The sequence below is a fragment of the Tamandua tetradactyla genome, chromosome 2 (assembly GCF_023851605.1).
Source record: "Tamandua tetradactyla isolate mTamTet1 chromosome 2, mTamTet1.pri, whole genome shotgun sequence".
Taxonomy (NCBI): domain Eukaryota; kingdom Metazoa; phylum Chordata; class Mammalia; order Pilosa; family Myrmecophagidae; genus Tamandua; species Tamandua tetradactyla.
This window is the reverse complement of record NC_135328.1, coordinates 89,252,088-89,276,921: the sequence shown is the minus strand read 5'-3', so window position 1 is coordinate 89,276,921 and position 24,834 is coordinate 89,252,088. Positions and strand designations below refer to the sequence as shown.

Genomic DNA, 24,834 nt, shown 5'->3' with positions numbered 1-24,834 from the left:
TGCTCTGAAAACAGGACATTCTAGCTATCTTCTCTTTCCTGCTGGCTGGCAAGCCTCTGGATCCCTCAAAGTACCCAGCACAAAGCCTCCCACTTTGCTTATCAACAGAGGGAATTTGCATTTTTACCATCAGGCATATGAGAGCAACATTTTTTTTTTTCAGTTTGCCCAAACTACCAGTTTCCCTATCTTTCTCCCTTTTGAAAACATTGAAGTATGATCTCTATAAATTCAGCTCACCCCAAGCAGGGGCTCTGTCACCAGTTACACAGGCTCTTTGAAGCCAAAAATGAAATGTGTACAACAGAATCCATACACTGCTTAAAAAGTGCCTGATCAGAAACCAACAGGCAGGAGAACCAGAAATCTGCTTTCGTAATATAAAAACATTAGCTCAAATTACTACAAATAATTTCCAGCGGTTTAGAAGCATGCCGAAACTGCAACCCAGTGACCTGTCCTCAGAGCTCCTGGTCCTGGTCACTGTGGGGCATGAACTGCCCGACCAGGCAGAAGGCTGATGGCTCTGCCCCTATTTAGGTGGGAGTCCTTGAACCAAGCCCTGCCGCCTCTCTCATTTCCTCTCCTATTGACCCTACGTGCTATTGTTCTAAACATCAGAGTAAAACCTGGACAGACTCTGGAAATTTTAAAATGTTATGTAAATACAAGGTAATATGATTATTAGATTTTACTGAGAAAAAAAATGCCGGAAAAGAGAAATAAAGCATTCTCTTGTTTGGAATATGTGAGGCCACTGTTTAACAAATTTTATTGTTTTATTCCAGTTCACCCACTATACCCCTCTTTTTGCAAAAATACGTCTCAGCCTTTCCAGGGTCTCCAGTATTATGCTGTGGTATGAAATGGAGTATGAAAGGCTGTTATACTATTGAGTTTTGCAGTTTTTATCGCAGATGTCCTCTTTTCTTTTTCACATACTTCCACACTTCCATTTTACTTATCTGAACAAGAAGTCATATTCTCTTATATTGGAATTACTTGGGTTATAAGGAGCTATTTTGAATTTTATACAAATTATATAATTACTTCACAGTAATAGAATCTGAATAGTTATCTTTAGTAGCTCTTTAGGAATGATACTTGAGAGTAACTCTGGCAGATGGAAGAAATCAGTTTAATATTAAAAATACATGAGCATTTATATATAGCAGAATCTGATAGGGATGGTAGAGTATGTTAAAATTCAATAAAAACATATAAATTATAAAATATTTCAGAAGTACATGCTCACCATCTCAAGGAAATTAAAATACCAGCTTTTTACAAATTTTAGGTCTTTGCATATTGACTTCATTACATTTTCTTTTAAAAGATGAAATTTGTATATTTGCTCTATGTGACTTGATAGTACTAATGTACATTAGGCATCTTTAAGGCATTTTTCCTGAAGGCTTATATATTTACAACGATTTTTCTCAGCAATCTTTTCCTTATAAATGGTAAAAAAGTTTTTTGCATCCTTTTCAGCCAAAGGACTTGCCAAACAATTCACATAAATGTGTGTGTGTGTGTGTGTGTGTTTGTGTGTGTGTGTGTGTTTTTGGCATGGGCAGGCTCCGGGAATTGAATCCAGGTCTCTGGCATGGCAGGCAAGAACTCTGCCACTGAGCTACCATGGCCTGCCCATAAATACGTTTTTAAGAACACCCACCTCCCCCTCCAAAGGAGGTGAAACTTGATCCTAGTTATAAGGTTAATTCTCAGTTCTTTTCTGTCTTATCTATTTGCTGGGGATTGAATCATTTCCTCCACAAAAGTCCTCACTCCTGATCTTGTGGGTCTGAACCATTTGCAAACAGGATCTTTGAAGACATTGTTAGCTAAGGCGTGCCCCCACAGAATGAAGGCAGGCTTTAGTCCAATATGGCTGAAGACCTTATAACAAAGGAAACTGGACACAGAGAAGTCATGTGGGGCAGCCAGAAGCTGAAGTCAACAGAACCCCAAGAGAAAGGTGAAAACGCCACCATGCCCATTGCCATGGGACGGAAAAGCCAAGGACCAAGGATCACCAGCAGCCAGAAATTACCTATCCCGGGAAGAATCAAGCCTTCTGGCCTCTGAAACTGTGAGCCAATAAATTCATGTCATTAAGCCAACCCATTGAATGGTATTTCTTTTAGCAGCTGCGAAATTAAAACAATATTTATGGCCATATACCCAATTAAATATGTGTGTGCTCATTTTTTGCCTCAAAGAGAAAACAGCAATGCATCATAGTCACCTATTGACTTCAGGGACCCGTAATATTCATCTACAGAAAATCGTTCCTGTGGACCTTCATGGAGGCTTCACTTGACTAAAAAAGATCACCTGTATTATTTATGAGTGTATTTATCGTCGCAGATTGTCAAGAAGTTGCAAAGAGAACATCCAATTAGGAACAGTTTAGCTTTCTGTTTACAAGTAAGGCAAAAGCTCTCGACGGTCCTTACCTGCAGTGCACAACCATCGGACCTGCATCCGGGGGGTTACAGGTTTTGACTCTCCGTAAGAAAGCTAGGAAAGGTGTAGGGTGCTCTGGGACCCCATGATCAGGCCAGGCAGTGAACTGGAATTGCCTCACTTCTCTCTTCTCACTTGAACCATTCTGTGAAGGAGGAACATTGGCTGAACGTCTGTTTCCCAGCCCCAGTTTGGAATGATGAATAACATGGAAGGGGAAACCCTAAAATGTACCATCTCAATTCCTTCCCCCATACTATCTCCTTTGGGAAGAAATACCCTATAGAGAGTATAAACAACAAGCTATAAGTAAACAACAAACGCTTGCCTGGGAAGATAAAATACTTAGGTGAGAAGCATTACACTTTTCAGGTCTAACTCTCAGGAGTGTTTCTGTTCTATCTCAGAGAAGGAACCAGTTCTTCTTCATCTCTTCTTCATTTGCTGAAACTTCCATTCAGAGCAAGAGTTCCATATTTACTGATAAATCGTTAAACAAGGAGGAAAATGGCTGAGTGATAATGGAAGAATTATTTCCATCTTCACTGTTGCCAGTGGGATTCAAGATTTAAGCGAAGCCTTAAGAGACTTGATTTCTCAAAAGCAGCTTTCTACAAACAATGAAGAGAGGAAAATGGAAGGGGATATTTTTAAAAAAGCAAACCTTGTAAAGTGCAAATGTTCGGACGCAATACGTGGCCAGCTCCACAGTGTCCAGCAGTGTCACTTGGACCAGTCCGTGGGTTTCTGTACCTCTGCTAGGCCAGTACTGGTCACACTTCACCTAGAAGAAACAAGGGACACATTCAAGGCAGATGCCTATCACTTTCTCTACGAGTTTTACTTTGAGTTGCTGTTGAAGGAAAACGACTTTTCTGCATTTCATTTTATGTTGCTCTTTTTCTGGCATGCATTCTTGTTATCCCAATATATGTAAATTACTGCTCTGATGCCAATATAAACCACATTTTTCAAACTAGTAGGAATACTAAGCAGTAACAGATTCAATATCCCTGGATAAAAACAAGTTGCAGATTGTTGCTGAGTAAAATAAAGACAGAGGTATTTGAAACTTCAGAGTACTTGAAAAGAAAGCACAAATTTGTTCTGGGATAGAACTTACGACTCGCATCAGGAAAGATTACGCTTAGGCATTTAAACTACATCGTGAGAGAGTTAGTGCTCATCCATCAAAAGGCACAAGTGATTTCATCTTGAGCTACCACAATTTCCCAATACGCTTGCTTAAAGAAAAGTAGAAATAATTTGCAAATCTATCAAAGCATAATAAACAACATAAGCATGTGTTGTTTTTTCTGAATACAAGATAAATGGTATTTGCATCCAAAACAACTACATTTGTAATGTCTGAGGGAAAAGAGTTGTCTATTCTTTAAAAACTGTCTCAGAGGGTCATACACTAAGCAGTGCAAGGTTTAGATAATTAAAAATTCAATCATTTGAGATGAATAATCTACAAACGCTATGCAGAGTTGAGGCAAAGCACATAAAAGGTACTCAACCCAGTTAGTTTAACAGGCAACAAAGAACAGTTCCAAGACTGCACTAAGCCTCATATGTACTGAATTGTGTGCCTTGGACATTAGGAAGCAAAGTGAAAAACGACAAACATAGCACTCTATTTTCTAGTAAGTCCATATATCAGAATATATGTACCCTTTATGTCTCAGATTAAAAGAAAAATGGCAGTAATTTTTAAGTGAAACCAACTGAAAAACATTTCTTCAGGTAAAGAAAAGAAATCTAGTAGCATTTTGTATTAGGAAGTGTGTCTTCTACTTGAAAAAGAAGTATTGAAAGCCACAGTCTTTGATTTAAATAAGAACAGTAAGGCATTGTTATCATAAACACTAGAATTGTTTGGTCCAGAGAGTAGAATTACTAGATAATTATGTTTTTTTTTTGCTGAATAGATATTTTGGTAGCATTCTGTGAATAACGTAATTTTCTGTTTCACAGCTATAGCATCTGGCTTTCCCTAACCAGATACCAGGCACTCTAAAAATTCATCCTCTACATAATTTCCTAGACTAGGTAGAGGAGAAAAACATTTTAATGTACAGTCATATAATAAGCCAGAAATTGAATTCGGCAAGGTTGGACTTTGTGCCTTTGTTTAAACTGAGGACACAGGATCATGCTTGTTTTATGAAAAACAAAGTGGGTCATCGTAAAATGGAAATTTTCTTTCTCAGGGTTGTCTTTTAAAAATACTTTGCATGTTTCCTAAATGCACAAAATATTCTTGTGTTTTATTCTTCTATCATACACTGTAATTAAAAAAAAAACAGAAGGGAAAAATAATACTTTAGGAGAATATTGATATAGTATCACCAGGGTTAAGTACTTTTATATATTCTCTGACTATCCATTAAAACCCAGGTTGTAAATGAAATACTTAGGCAAGGCTCCTACCTGGACAGAGCCAACGCTACTTGAAAGTAGCCACAATTCAGATGGAAAAGAATCACCTAAAATCGGGCCCAAAGGCTCAGATTGAAACCATGGAACAGACATCATGGAAACAGCTGCAAAGGACAAAAGTAACTTTGGAAGACTCATATTGCAACACACGAGAGGATGGGGGCAGTATGTTGAGTTAAAGCATCAAGAGAGAAACTTAAGCTCACTAACAATTTCAGTCAGATTGTAACCCTTTCGAATCCAAACCAACAGATCAAATCCCACAAACACAAATATCAGTGTGACGGACAGAGAAATAACAAGTTAATGTAAAGCAGTGATCTACTGTAAGGTCAGCTTCATGTGCTGAACCAAATTCAATACAATTATATTTCAAAGCTGGGAATTGGTTATACTCAGACCTTTCTGGGAGGTAAGGCAAAGGAGATGAAGTAAAGAACTGGAATAACCTCTGGAAAAATCACTCCATTATTTAGTGATTTACATATAAAGACCCATTCTATTCCTTAGTGTGGTAAAAACTGAAAATACACTGATTTCTCCCACACTTCTAGTAATAAGTTTGGAAACTGCAACTATTATTGGTTTGGTTAAACTCTGAACCCTTTAGAAAAATATACCACAAAGCATTACTATGAGGAGTAAATGTGAAAATTTCTAGCTAAAGGGAGAAGAAAAAAAATAAATGCTTTTGTACTTAATTTAAAGAATGCAATTTAATTTTATTCTTTAAAAATGTGTTTTAAAATGTTTCAAACTGCAAAAATTGGAAGGAAATTAAAAAAAATATTTAAGCATTACTGTTTCCTCTCAGGAAATATTTCTCAAAGGAAGCTCATGAAAAATAATATTCTAATTTACATGAACATGCACACATGGTCGCAGAAGCGGGATTAGCAACTTTGCCTGAGTTTATCTGAACACAGGTACGTTCTTCTCCTTGCTAGTACCTCAGCACTTCCTCATTCTCTTGGGATACTGTGCAGCATTCAATTGATGTCTGAGAGCTAAATTTAAGGGCTTAGATCTACTAACAAATTTTCCTTTTAAGTTTTTCATTTTCAGCCATACATTAAACAATTTTTTATTTCGACAGTAGAGAGCAAATATGAATTGCAGTCGGGGGTGGGAAGGGAGAACAACAGAAATGATTTTCTTTCCTAATTAACCAATGCAAATGAACTAGCTCCATTTGCCTCTTCTGAAAAGTTTTGCTTTAACAACAGCTCCCTGTCCTGCCCTTAATTTTTTTTCCTGGGAGAAAATCTCATAAGGAATTTCTAGCGAGAGTTATTGTTAGTTAGGCTTCATGAAAAGCTAAGTGTGAGAATTGAGAAACAGAGGCGAGCTCCCCTTTGAGTATGTAAGAACCAAAAAGCAGGAACTACAGAACACAAAGGCTGAGTTTTGTCTTTTCCTATTTGATGCTGAAGTGAATAAAGGTGGCCTTCAGGATGGAGTCATGGAAGGTGAGATGGAGTATCACTGGATGACCTGCAAGCTGCTGCTTTATTTCCAGGTCCTAAGCCTAGCTTCCTCATCTGTAAAAATGGGAACATAATCACTGGCACCACAGGGCTATTGTAAGGATAAAAAAAATGATATATCTGAAACAGTTAGCTTATTTGTCTGACCAAACATGCATTCAACAAGTATTAGCTGTTTATAATTATCAGTTAGATTGTTCTGTGGATTTCTTACATTCCTGTTATAAACTATGCAAATCATTCTAAATGCGAAAAAAAGCAACACACTATTAATTTTAACAGATCTTTATTTAGGACTTCTAAGTGGAAGGCAACCTGCTAGCAGCTGTAGGACATTATGAGGAAATGCCCTCCCCACATCCATCAGCCTCAAGCACCAAATTTGGAGGTGTGTTCCAAACTCCCGCTTTTTCAAATAGTTACTGTGAGATTCCAAACAACTCTCTTAATTTATCTGGGCGCTGGTCTGCTATGAGAAGGAAAGGTATTAGATTCTGAGGAAGCAAAAGAAGAGGGCAATGCAGCCTCTCTCCTGGACTGGTTTAGAAACATCTCCCAGTAACTTTACTTACAGCCTAAATTGAGTAACATGATTCATTTTGGCTGAATTTGGGGGAGTTATTTCTTTTAATCATCCCAAAGTAATTGCTCTTATGTGGTAAACTTTCATTTTTCCATAGTTATGGAAAGGACAGGTTGACAACAGCTAAATTATGTTATAGGTTTAAGTCATTTTAGTTCTTTTATGGCAAACAAACAAAAAGCAAGTCACTTGAATAATAAAAAATATTTTAAAATATTCAGAAAAAACTTATCATTGGAAATATCTCATAAGGTTTGATCCAGTAGGTCTGCTGGCTGTGCTTCAGGGAAATCTCTCCCTCAAGTGCCATTTTTACTCTCATATGGCTTATCTGGGAAGTAGCTGGCATATCACAGGCACTCAACAAATGATAGCCAATTTCATGATCAACTGGACTGTGGCCTAGGCTGGCTTATTTTCAAATTGACTAAAATTGAAAACAAAACCTTACTTCAATTGGAAAAAAAAAGTATTTGTGGAGCATGCCATGACAAAGCATCATCATTCCTATCGTAAGAAACCGATACCTCTAATGGGTTCCAGCATCACTGAAACAAAATGCATTTGCACATGCTACTTCAAGAAGCCTGCCTAGGTAGGGCCACATGACAGAGCCAAAGGGGTACTTAGGTGAGAAACAGCACATGATAAACCACGGACTGGGCACAGATTCACAGCATTCGCTAGAAGTGACCTGAAATAAGTACCTAGTAAGCTTTGGTAGAGTGTGGTTGCTCAAAGAGTCAGGATAGGGGGGCAAGGGTAGTTCAGTGACACAATTCTCGCCTGCCATGCGGGAGACCCGGGTTCAATTCCTGGCCCATGCACTCCCCCCACCCTCCCCCCAAAATTCAACAAATGATGCTGCAATAATGGGATACTCACATGGAAAAAGAATGAAATGTGACCCCCGCCATACAGCATTAAAAAAAAAAAAAAAAAGAGTCAGGATAATTCTGTATGGAATGGACAATAAGTATGCTAACATTAGATAACTAAAGCAAAGTTATTATTGGAAAGAATTAAATGTTAATACTCAATTATTAATGCCTGTTTGATTAGGGAGAATGAAACAAAGTTTTAGATAATTGTCAGGATATATTTTAGTGGAGAGAAAATTCATATGCTGAACTATTTATTTATATAGGTTATACTATCTCTTCTGGAGTTTTAAAGACCAAATTCAATATTTGATTACCATCCCCTGTAAAGACAAAGATCGTTTCAATGATTCTATTCTCTTTTAACAATAGCGTCATTCTCTGTGCTCAATTAACATTTGGCTACATCTATTCCCCAAATGGTAAAACTGGTCTGTATTTTTTCCCTTTTCATTTTATCTTTATTGAACTTTATTTAGTAGAGGAATCAAGAGACAATGGACTCCCTGAAATGATAGTGATATTAAATCATTTACCTCTAGTGCAGTAACAGCTTTTCATTATATAAAACCAAAGAAAAATTATTCTCTAAATTAACAAAATGATGTATCATAAAACTACTCACCAATTCAGCAAACTATTCTACAAACTCCAAATCATTTATCAACTTAACAAATTGTTGATATACTTTTTTGTTTGATGTGTCTGCCAGACCTTGATATAGGGAGCTGCATCAAACTTTCATAAAAATGTCCCCGATTAAATTGACAGTCGTTACATGTCAGGTTGCTGGCACCTTGCTGTGGCCACAGGATAAGTGGCTGGGCTGCCCCTCTGTTGCGGAAGCACTTAGACAGCAGCTCTCCTCCCCAGCTTGGACCTTTAGAGTTCTCACGACAGCCTCCTTCGCTCCTGGGTAGCGTATGGGCACCCCACGTGGCCATCCCACATGACCCTGTTTCTGCCTCAGTCTATCCAGTGGCTGCCCATGGCCAGCAACACTCCACTGTCCCTGCTTCTGAACAAAATCATCAGTTGACTCACGGTTTCAGTCAAATGATATTTTCTGTATACCAGCCAGTCTTGAGGAATTTCAAGATTTTAACAACCCGTACAACTATGTCGGTGCATCCTAGCTGCATATCAGCCTTGCCGGACAATTTGCTGGTAGAGGAAATTAAAAAAAAAGAAAAACCCACCTATTCTAGACTCTAAACACCAGAGATTGTAAAGATTAACCCACAGTTCTCAGAACTTCGGAAATTACCTGCTCCCGACAGGGAGTGCCACGGACACGGACGCGGAGAAGGAAAGGAGAGGGGCTTTGACCAAAGTCACCAGGAGCAAAGCTGCATCTCCTCCTCCCAGTCCAGCTCTTTCCTTAGACCATGATGCTTTAATTTCATTTAATAGGAATGCTTTGAGCCAGAATCTGTAGGCTGCCAGTCTAAACATTGGGGGTGGAGTGAAGAATTAAGGTAGAAAATCCAGGAAGGAAAGAAGCTAACAAACGGCAAGTAATGGGTGGGATCTGTTTTATCTGACACTGCCTGCTGACAAGAGAAAACCAAGAGTGTGGGACTTGCTAGATAAGGGCCCAAACACCCTTTAGGTTGCCAACATGAGCATCATTCTTTTTGTTGCCAGTGTCCTATTTACACTAAGTATCCACCACTTTTCAAAAACAACCCCATACATCACGCAGCCTCTAAAGGCAATGTTTCATGCTGCCATTCCTAAAGTTGCTTAAGGAAAAAGCAGTTTCTGTTGCCCTAGATAGGCAGTGCTTTAGGCTACAGTTTGAGAAATGGAATATTCAGGGCCTTTGGCGCTTCCAGTTCTATTTGGAAAAGGACATGAACCTGGCCTTTGGAAAGCATTTGCTCTCCATTATACTTACTGAACCTTGACAAACCAGAGGGACCGAGGATTAGTCTGCCACTGGCCAAGGCTGGGCCTTCCAAAACCGATAAAAACAATGAAAACAGTATCAATGCCATTAATAATCTTCAACAGGATTCTGTCAGCTTTAACCTAAACAGACCTTGCAATCTGGAAACAAATCTCAGTATTTGTTTTATAGGAAAACAAGAAAACTTTCAGCCAGATTCCATGTTGTTCTTGCCCTTTGGCAAGAATTGCCCTCTTAGCCACAGAATCAATAGTGACCGTGTCTCATTTCACCTTCACTTTCTATTGGGGGAAGTTAACTATGGGACTAGGGAGGACAAAGCAGTCGGAGGGAGTGGTCATTAGGTCAGAAATGCCTCCACTGGCCAAAGGTGGCTCTCTGTATTCTAATCTTCTAAACAGCCAACACAATCAAGTTAACATCAGTCCTGGCCCCTGTGGCTTCACCAGTATCTAACTTTGGTTCATAAGTACAAATAAGAAAAGTCAGTGGAATGGGGATTTTTCCATTCTCTCTTGCCAAAGATACAACTAAAGATACGATACACTAAATATTTGATCGGCTATAGCAATTGGTTGGCACAATTCTCTACTTGGGGCCAGAAAATGGGATTGGAAATCCAATCTTTACGTCTAGTCCTATGCTTTCACTACTCATCAATGTGGCACACATTAGGTGACATTTCATATCATGACCCAGTTTTGGGTGCCAACATGAAATTTGTGGGGTGCCAACATTTCACTCCCCATCCCTAACATTTATAGCAGTAAATTCAGCCAGAATAAATAGCTTTCAAATGAATTAACCTCCAATATAGAGCCTGCATGACAATATAAGCAATAATGAGTCTCAGCCATCTGCTGAGATTGAAGGCAGGCTGGTGAGAGCTAGTGGAGGTCAGATATCCCCTAACCTTGTTTGAGCCATTTCAGCTCCAAAACACTAACAAGGGCTGAATACAATTTGCCAAGTGTGAGCTTTACATATTTCCTCTGTAGAAGAGAAAGAGCCAGAAGCAGATAGATGAAAGCAAAAATAAAGCAAACAATCACTCACTAAATAATAGTGCTTCCTGGGCCAGAAATCACCTTGGCAAACACTGGTTTGGAAACAGACTCAAGTAAAGTTCCAACTCTTCAAGTGAGGCTGCCAACCATGCGCCCAGCTGTCCACAAATAACACCCTTGGCGTGGAGATCCCAGCTGTACACATTTTACTCCCCACCAGTGCTTCATTTTTTCCGAACTTTTTCCTCCCTCCATGCGGTTGCCCAGATCAATTCATGGGCTTATTGGCATGTTATGAAACATGGAAACAATTAGAGACCACATTCTAGGGCATGAGAATGACTCGCAACAGAATCAATGAACTACGCAGAACCTGAGAGGATTTGGCAATAAAAATGGAAAATGTAGAAAAAAAACCACTAGCAGTATCTCATATCACATAGTACATTCTACAAGAGTTTTCAATTGATCTGTGTATTTTCAGGCAGCAAATATACTTTACCTTCAAAATCCCCAACTTTTAGCCTTTGTTTGTTTCTTTATAACTTGTGAAATATTCAACTTAAACTTTTCTATTCAGGAAACTATGTAAACTGTAGAACCCTACACAAATAGTAGTATTAGTTATGTTTGGGGTTCTTTTTCAAGGCCTCATTTTGATTTGAAAAATCAAAGAAAATAAGCTTTCAAAGGACCAACTTAAGTCTTCAGTCACAAGTTACACTTGTATGGGGCTTCTTAGCTATGCAAATGCTAAAAATGGTCAGTTCCCTAAAAAGAGTTGGGTGCAGCTTCTAACACATGTAATAAATCCGACAGACTTTTGCCTGCATGAGCTGCTTAAGCTCTAATACAAGCACAGCTGATCAGCACAGTCCAGGACACCGTGAGGTCAGCCAGGCCAACCCAAAATAAAAGCTTGAAGACAGAGGTTAGTTCTCATGGGTAAATTCCCTAGCATCATAATAAAAATAAGAATGGGGGGGAATGGGGACGATGCAAAACTGAAACAAAAGTGTTTTTTTTTTTTTGGTGTCAAGAATATATTATCTGTTAGTTCCAGTTATCACTACATGTAACCCATGCCTATTTTACTAGCTATTTTTATATTGTACTGCTCAAAAAAAGGTTGCAGTGAAAGCAGCAACAAGACCATTCTATTTCGGTCTATTTGCAGACTAGTTAGCAGGTTTCCTGCACCAGGGCCTCCAATCTGGAGGTGCAGTTCTAGGGCAGGGCATGTGCAAGAGAATTCCATGTTCTCAGCTCTGTACTCCCCTTGACCAAAATGCTTGGGTGTGCTACAGTGGGAACTTTGGGTGAAATAAACCTTGTGTGTGACTTTGTGAGGTTGGTCAGGATTCACTGCCAACAAGAGGGAAACAAACTCATTTCATTTGGGAACAAAAATGGATTTATTTGGAGGCCAGCTTTAGGGGAAACTGGGAAGTTGTAGTGAGTAAAGCTGCCAGTCTCCCTCTACTACACGATAGTACAGACCACTGACCCACAATGCTACGTCTCAGTAACTCTTCTACATAGTCCTAAAAGGAAAAATGAGATGCTGAGGGTTATACAACTTGCTCATTGTCCCATAGCTAGTAAGTGCTATAGTTGGGATCTGAACCCAGATACTTGATTGTAAAGTGCACCTACTCAGAACTCTGTCATATAGTTCCCCTTCTTTCTGACGGTGGTGTCCCCACAAAATCTTGTATAATATCATGCTATCTTCCTTTCCTTTCTTCTCTCTTTCACACCCCAAATCTACAGTCAGGAGGTATTCTTAGATACTTCAAATACACAGAAGTGTTGACACACATACACACTTTTTTCCCCCCATGTGTCAAGGGGATGAATATTATTTCAAGAACCTGAGCCTTACTCTAAATAATGAAATTTCAGGCTTCAGCCCTTGAAGAAGTGATTTGTTTGAACTACCTGGACCACCTCCCTTTAAGGAGACCACAGGCAGTTCCCAAGGAGAGGTAGGCTAGTTTAAATATCTTGTTTTTGAAGTCAGCTGCTGGGAATTGAGATTTTGCTGAGACCCCAGGTCAGCCCACAGAACCCACAAAGTTCCTAAAGTATGGAGCTATTATTTTAGTAACTGCTAACCACTATTTATAAATTGTTTATATAGTGAAAGTCAATCCCAGGTCTAGTTTGAGAATGTAGGAATGCCTTCCCTTTCTTCCTACTACTTTAGGTTCCCTACGATTGGGCAGGGAACGGGTGAGATGGGAAGATTTAAGGGAGGTACATCAAAGAGCAGGAGAGATACTTGGGGCCACAAGTGATTTGTTGAATGTCTTCCCTGTATTAGGTCATTTATTCCCAAGTGTTCTAGATTGAGGAACAAACGGTTTTTGGGCCTTGGGGTTCAGGGCTCCCTGGCTGATTGCTGTTCATTTGTATTGTCAGATTGATGACCACTGAGACCCAAATTGCTTATTGGCTAATATGGTCATCACAAGTTTGAGTACAGGCTGAACCACCACAGAATAAAAATCACAGGACAGCATTTTAATTGGCTTCCTTAGGCCATATAACAAAGGAGAAAGCTAACTTGCAAGAGAAGAGAGTAATTAATGAAGGGAGCTAACACAGGTTCATTTAGTAACTTCCAAATAAGTTCCTCTGGCTGAGGGGGAAAAAAGGTAACCTGCAACATAAAGATAAACTGTAGGTATTTAAGTCACAATGCCTTCTGCCGAGGACTGCTCATTACCATCAGATGTTGCAGTGGCAGTGAGGCCAGTTAGAACTAATTTTATTATTAGAAGCAATTAGAGAGAAAAGGGACAGAATTTCATTTGGTTATTTCAAAACAAGTTTCTTTGTCTGGTTTAATGAAGGCCTGCAGTCTCAAGATAAAATGTGTGTTTTACTGAACACAGCTTTTGCAAATGACTGCTTGTTACTAGCAGGCATCTCCAGGCGGAGCAGCCAGGCTAGGTTGGATTTACATGCATGCTGTAATATAATAGTTCAGCTGTCTCAGCTACTCAGAAGTGTTAACAAATAAAACTGTCTGATGGTTAAGTACGTGTGTTCTGGAGCCAGACTGTCTGTCTTCAATTCCCATCTCTGACCTTGGTTGCTCGATGACCTTGGGTGACCTTCTGTAATTGTCTTGGCTTTAGTTTACTTGTATGTAAAGTGGGGGCAAGGCAGTGTTTATCTCACAGAGCCATTGGGAAATGTAAATGCACCTAATACTGTGTTAAAATTTGTTATAATTATCAAGCCAAGGATCGTTTGGGTGGGGGGCTGTTTTTAAAGAAAACATGTGCTACCTAGGGGTTACCCTGAGTACTAATTAATACTGGATCCATTTACATCCTTCGAATGGGGTTTGGATGCAAAAGATGACATAGGTATTTGTCTTCAGAGTCACAAGTTTTGATCTAAATTCATGTGAGACAATATTTCAAATTCTCTATAGAATTCACATTTTGAAAGATCTGATTGCTTTTTAGATTTACTAAACCAGCTGTGTACTATACCTTTTGATTTCTCACCTTTAGGTTAAGCTGTGGCTTTAAAAAAAAAATTCCTACGTCTGAACTTTCCCTTTTGAATCCTCTGGGCTTTTACTCTTCCTTCATATACACACTTGGGCTAAGAGAAACTGCCATGCGTTGAGCTTAGAACAACATTTGAAGAACATCAAATGTTCAGTAATAAATAGGAATTTAGACTTTGGGTTTCCTTCTAAATATCCTTTTAGGGACTACTGAGACCACAGTGAAAGCAGCCTCTCTTACCTGCCGATGCCACCTCTGCACAGAATATCTCACTCTTCTGTGAGAGTATGTGCTGTCTGCAGTGAACTTTTAGAGGTTCCTTTGTTAATTCTCACAGTCGAAGATTACATTTCATCAGATGGCTACAATATTTGTACATTCACTTTGGAATATGGCACACTGCTTACCCATTATGTTTTAGTTTTCCAAATAAGAAGCATTGAATTAATGTGCCATGCAGCACAATATTGGACCCAGATGATGAATAAAACTTCTTTCTTGAACCTTAATAATCTATTCATTTTGGAGAAGTCTAAACTAGCCAACTGCTTTTTACACATTTATGTGTTTTCTCAGCCGGATATTAACACACATAATTTTTTTTAGCTGTCCTGACTTTACGCTAATTTGAATAATCTGAATAAGCCCTCTTTCACAGAATTTTAGATAGATTTTAAGAAGAGGACAAGGATATATATTCTTACCCTCGATCGTTCTTCCAGTTTTGTCATCATGACAACTGTGGCACTCCTTTGCTCCCATATCATTCTCCAAAAATCCCCAAATGTTTCAGGGAGTGATCCCTGGGTTGCAATATAGGCGTTTTGTTTCCTGTAGCCATCTATGTAGTTGGCATTCACATAGTCACTTCCTGGGATGCCTGCAAAAACAAAGGGGTGTTACTGAGCTAGGTGAAAATATCACAAGAGGAAGCGGCAGGGGATGAGGCCAATGGGCTGTGTTACAGTGGTGTTGCACACTATGCTACAGGGAGTTGTGATATATTAAATTCAGGTTTTAGGCAAGATTAAAAACAGGTCTTATCAGGAACATCATGTTAAAGAAATGTAATATTGAAAGCTTTTGGTCTTTCTAATATGATGAGGTATATTACCAAAAGGAAAATATAACTGATGATCCATACAGTGCCTTTTCTCTCACACTTTGTCTGTTTTCTTGATGGCACCAGAAAAAATAAAGTTTTACAAGGGAAGATAAAAAAATTCTTTGCAGATTTTCTTAACAAGGAACTCGAGATCAGTTAACAGTAGAACGTTGCTGCTTCAAAAGATAATAACTAGAAAGATGGGGAACTAGGGGACAACATTTCTACTTTACCTTTTGTATTAGTTCAATAGTGTATCATATTTGCAGTGCAATTTACAATCTGAAAGAACATCTGTGTATAACAATAATTAAAGCTAATAGTTATGAAAGCACTAGCTATGGCTAGGCACTAATCTATGTGTTTCATATATAAAGTCATTTAATTCTCAGAGTAACCTTCTGAAATAAGTTCTATTTTGATGCTCCTTTCACAAAGGAGAGCACTGAGGTGCACAGAAATTTAAAGACTTGCTCAGGTTGATGGCATCAAGTTTAAACACAGGCTGTCAAGCTGTGATTAAATGAGAAGCTGCAGGGCACCGTTTCGCATTTAATTCATGGAGTTGTAAATATCAGATACACCTCTCTTTGGATTACGGCAATTGCCTCCTAACTGTTCATCCTACTTTCACGTTTGCCCTGTCTGATCTGTTCTCCAACCAGCACAAGAGCAATTTTTAAAAATATATTATCAGATGCGGGAACCTCTCTTTTTCAAAACCAACAATGGCTTCCATTAAATGTCAAATAAAATCCAAACTCTTAACCCTACAAAGCTATACACTGTTCCAGACTCATCTCATTCCATTTACCTTGTTGCCTTCTAAACTGAAGCCAAACTAGCCTGTTTCAGTTGCTAGAACACACTGCTCTCCCACCCTAGCACCATCCATCTCGAACACGCTTTCCCTGTTTCCTCATCAGAAAATGCTCAGCCTCATCTCAGGAGGCCTGCCCTTGAGTACCCTGGGGCTCGGAATTCCCTCCTTCATACCACATATTGCAGCTTATGGTTATATAGTTGTTTTTACCTTACTTATTGACTACTTCAATCACTAGGCCATGTCTCTTGGGTTTATCCTCCCATTGCTGAGGGACAAAGAGAATAAATTATTTGTTCCAGATCTGACAATTAATAAGTAACAGAGCTGTCATTTAACTTGGATATTCTGATTGCAAATCTAATTTCTCTTCACCATGATGTCTTTAAGAGGGATATGGGCAAGTCCGAAATACTTCTAAGATGGGTGACCAGAGTGATTAAGGACATCAAGCTATTCCATATGAGAAAGGAATCCATAGTATAGCCCAGCAAAGGAAAAGTTAGGGGTTGGGATGACAGCTGTCCATGAATATCTGAAGAGAGAAATTTAGATTAACCCTGTTGAGACCAAGTTTTCAATTCTGAAGGAGGCACTACAGAGAGATGGATTTCATCTCCAGGATTTTCACAGTGTCAGGATCAAGAAGCGATTCGTTCTTCTGGGAGGTAAGGAGTCACCTATCCCTGGAGGGGGACAAGTACTTTCCAGGGACATCAGTGTGAAATGGAGGGAGCACTAAGCCTATGCATGGTCTCTGAGAAAATATGAGACCTGGAATGATGAAAAAATAAAAAAAGAATATTTTCTTTATAATGGAACATATGCTCCCCAAGCTAAAATTGTTATATTTCACTGATTGCCACTTAGAATTACTTTGACTGCTTTTCTGATTCCAATTGTAAAACTGATCCTCCCAAGAAAAGTAATGAAAGTCAGATGGAAACTACTGCACTCCAAAATGTACGTATGGATATGGAATACCACCAGCATTAGCTGAAAGGCCTTTTGAACAAAAACTCAAATGCACGGTTGGTTGTAACATAATTCATCTATTACAGCTACTCAAAAAGCAGTTGGGGTTCTGGCGGGCCTTTGTTGATAAAGATCCTATTCCTCTCTGACACCAAATTACTGCAGATTCAAAGGACAGTTTAAATAAACTCCTCAGGTTACAGCCACTGGGAAGCAGGCACATCCACATGTCCACAGGTTTTGGTTCTGAGCCAAGAATGAATCCATCTTCTAACACAGGAAAAACTCACTTTCAAAAAATTTCCATATAACAGTTAACAACTTTAAAGAATTGATAAGAATTCTTGCTAAATACACAGAAAAAAAATTTTTTTGAGAAAATTCAGAATGGAGAAATCTGGATTAATGACTCAGAAAACACATCTGCTGGGCACTTTGCCACTGCCCCCTTCTCAAGGACAACAAATGGGTCTGAACAGTGCTGTTCTAAGGACGTGGAGGAGATGGACGTGAGAGTCACATGCAGAGGGAGGGAAGCAGACCCATTCGGCACAACTGCACAAATCTTAACCAGTTATTACATAATGGACCATAAAGGTCTTTGACCTTCAGCTCAAGACAGCACAACAAAACAGCGAGTTTTTTTTCTTCTGAGTGGGGATGGGGATTGTTACTTAATGATAGTACTACTTCCAAGGGATATGAATATAAAAATTCTGCCTGAAGACTATAAGGGATCTGGGATTAATTTTGCATCACTATATACTTTAAGAATGTGGGGGTTGATATTTTGAAAAGAAGAAAATTGATAACAAAAACTCATTAATTATTATTAGAGCTAATTATTAGGGTGATGTTTACATCCTGAAAGTAATGCTGAGTCTCCTCTTCAATTTTGATACTTGTCTGTACGGAGGTGGTACCTGGAATGAAAGCTTCCTACTGCAACCCCCTTTGCCCACTCTGATGAGAAGACATGTCAGGTAATTTCTCTCTTTCTCACAAGTCCTTTGCAATTTGCAGATGTGAGACATGGCTATGTTCTCCAGAATTTCTAAGGTCTAATGTGTCCTGGCCTTATTCAAACAACACAGCACAACAAGCTGAGTAGAATGATGAATGCGAAAAGAGTTTAGAAAGGGGTTGGGGCTTGCCCTTTTAAAAATATTAACTCCAAATTGGAAGACAAAACTTAACAGCTCTTTCCTAGAAGCCCAAGGCTTAGCAACAGTGATAAGTGAATAAGTTTCCACAATTTACCATGTATATTATTTCATGTTTACTCCCTAATAATAATCATGTGCACAATCCCAACAACATAAATGATTTCTCCTAATTCTATAAATGAGAAAACTTAGGCCATCTGACTTCATATTATGCCAACAAGTCTCATTCCTGTTTTCTAGAGTATTTTACCAGTTAATGAACTGTTCTCTTTTGTGGTCCTTAAAAATATTACCTACTAGGTCATTGTGTTTGGGTAAAACTAAACATGGAGTTGTAAACCTCAAGCTTTAAGAACATCAGGGATTGGATAGAGGTGAGTAATTGACAGAGCTGTGTTTCTGTGTTCTTTGTGCACAGCAAACCATAACAAATGGTCGTTTGAACAGAAGTAAGCAAGTTTTAGTCTCTTATTTTATTTTCTGGTAATTGCTAGTTATAGTTTTCAGTGGAAAAATAAGCCTACGCATGGACTTTGGACTCAATTTTTTCTTAATTGCTTGCAAAACTCTTGCAATTTTATCATCAGTTTGAGATGCAAGAAAAATGCCCTTATTCTTCATCTAAGCATGGGTTTAACAGGACAGGGCTTAATGATATTGTCTCTGCATGTGTTTGAATATTAACAGAAAGAGAGGGAATCAATGGGAAGAGGACGCTACTTTTATTTGAAAAAAAAATTTGTGATGAATAATTGATTTAGTGACAGATGCTTTAAAAGCTTGAAAGCAAGCCGCAAGGTAAAAGAACATACTATCTGTGATGTTTAGTGTTAGAAGGATTAAAATAAATTTCCTCTTCCATTAATTTGAAGAGGACTAATTGGGTCACATGTCACTTGAAAACAAATCAAAACATTAAACTTGCTTTGCATTTGATTTTTGGGGTCAGCTGATAATTTGATTTGAAATGAATTCTCTTGTTGAGAGAGTACTGAATAATGTGGGAAAGCCTTTTGAACTGATGTTAAGTGAAAAAGCAGGACCCCAAATAATATGTGAACTAGTTTACTGATGTGAAATTACACAGTCATAAGGAGAACGTGGCTACTCCTGCAGCACTCCACACTATAGGGAGATCATATGCACATTTTAATGTTTTGGGACAATACCAACTACTTGTTAAGAACTTGGAGAAACTGATACAGCAAATAAGAATTTGTGATCTAGGGTCGTTGGAAATTTGCTCTTTGACATGTGGCCAGTTATTCTTCTTGTCCAGAACTCTGATTGCTTGCCTGTTAAACAAGTCGATTATTTCTTATAAGATAGTATTCAAGTACTTAAAACCCAGTAGAGTATGAAAACGATTTCTTATTGAGTAAATGTGTGGTCTCCTTCACTCTAAAACAAATGACTAATGAAAACCTACTGTTGGTTAAGACCTAGATAACAGTTCTTGCCACCCATGTTTGCTGGCACTAGCAAAAACTAAAACATAGAAAACCCAATTCCAGTAATAATTTATAAGTAAATGTACTTAATTCCAGGGACACAGGCTTTCTTTCCCCTTCACCTGCATCATGGTGACCACCCTTAATGGCTGGATCTGCACTGGCAGAATGGAGGATTCTATTTGCAGAACACATGAGGAAACAGTATTTCTTGCAAAGGCGCAGTGTGTTATTTGCCATGGTATCACCAGATGTGACTGCAGTTTGGCAAATTACCCTTAATGTTTCTGCAGAATGCATGACATTTTTTGTTAAAAGCATGCCTTGATCTGTGGGCATGGTAGCTCATCACCATACAAAAGCAGTGGGAAAATGGATAACATTCAGAGATCATGTGAGTGCAACCTTCACCCTTTGAGTATTCTGTGGATTCTTCTACTTGGTTTTCTTTACCTCAACATTCCTGAGGAGGCTGAGCTTTGAGAATGGACAAATGAAAGACAGAGAGGTTGTGATAGTTTAGCTGCTATTTGCTTTCCTCATAGAGAGAGAGAGAAATATATATATGCATATAAACTAACAAAACAGCCTTCCATACTTTATCTCTCCCCTTCCTCATCATTCCTTTTCTCCTTAAACTGCACTAACCAGACATTCATCCCGACCGTTCCATTTCTGAAACCATTTTTGTCAGAGTGCGCAACAGTCTCCACTTTGTCAGATCTGGTCAATCCCAGACCTTGATCTATTCAAACTTTCAGCAGCACTTGACACTGTAGATCTGTACCTCTGTTTCCACATTTATAAAATAGAGATAACACCCATCTCACAGTTATTGTGCAGTCAAATTAATTAATGTAAAGCCCTTGGAAAATTTTGACACTGTAAATATTAGTAGTATAATGATCAATCTCACCCTTCCTCCCTTCTTGTAACACATTTCTGACTTCAGTTATATCATAAGAAAAAAAGAAAGACAGTGGGTGGTTAACATATCTCTGAGTACATTCCAAGCTTAGCCTTAAGTGCTGTGCAATTATCTGTCCCTATGACAGAAGGGACTCATTTCTAATTAGGGAGCACCCTGCCCTGAAATAAAGCAGGGTATGGGCCAAAATTTCAGCCACATCAGAGAGTTGGGGTCCAATCATTTATATTACTAAGAATGCAGTTATTTTAGGGCTTCATTCAGCAATGAGGTAGTCAGGAACCGAACTATTAGCTCTGTCTGTAGGAACCTTTCAGAGTCTCAGGCTTCTCATCACTCATATACGAACATCATCATCATAACATCCTCATCTAACATTCTTATAGCAATCAACTGAGTCATGTTCCTGAAATTTCTAAAATGCCACATGTATATGAGTTATTCATAAATTAAATAAGCCCAATCATTCCTAATACTTTACCAATGAAAAGCAATATTAGGTCTAGAAAGCCCCTTTTGAACTTCTAAATTAAAACAAACAATAGAAATCCTCATAAACTAAAAGCACAAAAATAATAATTATTTTACAACTTCCCACAAATCTCCAACCTGGGCCTTATCCTAACAGTAGAGCCCATATACCACAGATGATATAGGTTTCTCAAGAGCCTCGGAGTAAGTGCGGATTCATTAATCTGCATAGATGTACAATTAAAATAAAAAAAAAAAAGCAACCCAATAATTGAACTCAAAAGACAATGGAGATAAACAAAAATAAACTCACAGAGTTTTCTGATGTAGTCTTCAATTACATCAGAAACAGGAGTAAAGAAAAAAATAACAGGACCACCACAGGCAGAGGCTCAAGTAGGAGCCGGGGAATAACAGACCTGCACAACCACTGCTCAGCTCTACATAGGTGAAAGATGCCATTTAAATAGCTCTAATTAGATGGTAGTTCTGAGTCAGGCTACAAGTACCTTGTGAAATTGTTCCACATTCCCAAAGGCTAAGTCCTATTCAGCTTTCTATTTAATCCAAACCAAGCTATAAACATTTTTCTATGCACCACTACTACAAAGAGAGATGCTTTTATGTGCTAAAAACTGAAATGAAAGGATTAATCTCTGTCATGCTTGTAAACAATTAACTTGAGAAGGGAAAGACTGAAAACACTAAAGAAACTGTGTTATCAGCCTAAATCAATGACTGACGTACTGAACAGTGTGAGAAAAATGAACCCAACCAGTAATTGGATGTAATTCAGAAAAAATAGTTATTGTTTTTTTATAAAAAGGAGTGTACATCTAACAAACCTCCTTCAGTACTTTAAATAGAATTTCAAAAGCAAAATAAAACAAACACCAGGTTTCCACAACCTACTCACAAGTGATTAGGCTAACCCAAGAGAGAGCGCGAGAGAAAAGAAAGCAGAGGGAGGAGAAAAGGAAATTGGAGACATGAAAAGGGATCATATTTTTGAGGTGATTTGGGAAATAACACATGGCAACATAAGGAATTCTTTACTGGGGAAACAATTTTAATTCTTTGATGTCAGCGTCATATGGTACATTTATATTCGCTATCACTAAACATCTATGAGAAGATGTTGGATAGGCTGTATTAATTTATTTTCCGGGATTTGTTTTTTTCTCGTTTAAAATACATCAGGTTATTAGATAGTATGACCTCTCTCTCTCTCTCTTTTTTTTAAAGACTTTGTCACAGAATAGGTAAGATGTGAAAGCAAAGAATATGTTAGCATGTGCTGGCAGCTGTTTTAAATGAATGGGTACAGACTTATTCATTGATTTGAAAACTGGGCAGAAAAGAGGGTAGGACACGGCTTAAGCACAGAATACTAGTGTGTGGGATCTGGTGAGCCAAGGTTACAGGGGAATATCCGCAGTTTCCTGTCTTTATTTTTTTTTATTAGATTTACTTTAGGGGTGGTGATTCCCTGTGAGCTGGTTTCTCATTTTAAAGGTGTTAAATTGCCCATCTCACAAATAATCATGTTGATGTAATATTATCTACATTATTTACATTTGGAATTTTTTGAATTGCTCTTATTATGCAAATCAAACAGCAGATGATATATTTTGAATTTCCATTTGAAAGAACACATTCTTTCTCCTCTTGAAATGTGTAATGCTATTACGGGTCTGGTCTCCATTTATCAAACACTAATATTTTCTTTGCTTCACAGAGTACTCAAAATTATGCAGCTGCCTCATTTGGATGTTATTAATTTTTCCATAGATCATGTACAAAAGAAATTCTACCTGAGAAAAACAGGATCTATCTATAGCAGTTATGCAGTTCATAATAACACTAATAATAATCTTGATAGTTACTAGTATTTATGAGGCATTTTCTTTGTGACAGGCACTGTCTGGAGGGCTTTACATGCATCACTTCACTTTTCCTTCTGATAATTCTGTGAGGTAGGCACAGATTAAACCCATTGTACAGATGAGGAATCTGAGGCATAGTAACTTGACCAAGACTACATAGGGCTATTCAGAACCAAGAAGAACCTAGGAAGCTTTAACAGGAAAAAAGCTCTTGAGAAGCCAATGGGCTTCTTCTGAGAAGGTGTTTTGTTAAAGAGTTGGAACTGAATTAAATTTTCATTTGTTTCAACACTTTATATACGTCCCTGCCCTGAACTAGAAAAATATAAAACAAACCCATATTTTACTAAGCTTCTTTCATTGCTTAACCAGCATTTGTGTTAAAGTATACATATTAAAATGGATTATTCTTTGTCATTTCTAACTTTCTCATAGATGTACACATTTAAACCTGGCTTGGTGGGAGACTCATACATTGACCAATGATCCTACATGACTTGAAAGTTTTTCCTTGATAGAGCTAGCGCCATATCATCCAAGATTTAATGTTTATTTGGCTAATCACATTATTTATCTCTGGGTTTAAAATAAAATTTCAGCAGGACAATCAGAAGTTCCTACATCAGAGAATGGGCTTACAAAGGGTTTGTGTGTCCATGAACCTTCTGAAGCAGTATGCCAATAGTGTGGGTTGATGCCCTTAGTTCTCAAGTGAGGTTTTAATATGTTCATCAAATTCTCAAAAGGATCCAACTCTCCTGAAATATTAATGATAATTTCATTAAGTGACATGTTTGGGTCACATGGCTCCTTAAACTAGGATTAAATTTCCAGTTTTCTGTTTTCCTATTTAGTATTCTTCCCAATATACCTTTAAAAAGTTCGTTAAACAAACCAACAAACAAAAATTTCACTTGGAAACCATCAAACAGTTCTGAAATATGTTGTTTATTCTTTTGAAAAATTCACTTTGGAGTCTAAAAATGCAATTTAAAGACCTCAAACTCTAAGATTGCATAAGTGCTTCCAAATGTGTCCTTCAAAAATCCTAGACAGTCCTTCCAGGTAAACAGGCACCAGAAATTAAATATGAAGTGCATAGGCAGAGCCACCGTGACTGAGCAGCCTACGGGAGAGAAGAGCAGCCCTGAGTTTGAGTATGGACATGACATTCTAATGTCTGCTCTCCCCTTTACATGCTATTGATCTTAAACACATTACTTCACATTTTAAATGCTTCAGTTTCCTTCTCTGTGAAATGGATGACAATACCTAGCTTTTGGGGTTATTCTGAACACCCCAGAAAATGGACATAAAATCCATGACATGGTGCCCAACCAATAGTATTTCCAAGATAGTCATATCCATTATAACTTCTTGTCTTTGTTGAATTGGAAAGGAGGATATTTCATTTTGCTCTTTTTTTGGTATGCTGTATGGCAGGGTCACATCTCATTATTTTTCCCTGTGAGTATCCCGTTATTGCAGCACCATTTGTTGAATTGTTTTGTTTGTTTGTTTGTTTTTGTTGGTTTGATTGTTTTGGGAAGTGCATGGGCCAGGAATCGAACCCAGGTCTCCTGCATGGCAGGCGAGAATTCTACCACTAAACTACCCTTGCACCCCCCTATTTTGTTCTATTTTTAGATATGGCCAGCGATTTTTAAAAACCCATGTCAAATGACATTTAAAGTGAAATACTAATTATAATTTCA

The 24,834-nt window shown here is 38.2% G+C and overlaps 1 protein-coding gene across 9 annotated transcripts in view; it reads right to left on the bottom strand.

The window, feature by feature from the left end:
• The window catches only part of PTPRD (protein tyrosine phosphatase receptor type D), a 685,849-nt gene that overhangs the window by 45,287 nt on the left and 615,728 nt on the right, over positions 1 to 24,834 (bottom strand). For all 9 annotated transcript variants that reach the window (XM_077148194.1, XM_077148192.1, XM_077148196.1 and 6 more), the window contains 3 exons: positions 15,019 to 15,194; positions 3,134 to 3,253; positions 2,460 to 2,614 (listed from right to left, as the gene is read on the bottom strand). In XM_077148194.1, the coding sequence (XP_077004309.1) occupies positions 2,460 to 2,614; positions 3,134 to 3,253; positions 15,019 to 15,194 (451 nt within the window). The remainder of the gene's footprint in view (positions 1 to 2,459; positions 2,615 to 3,133; positions 3,254 to 15,018; positions 15,195 to 24,834) is intronic.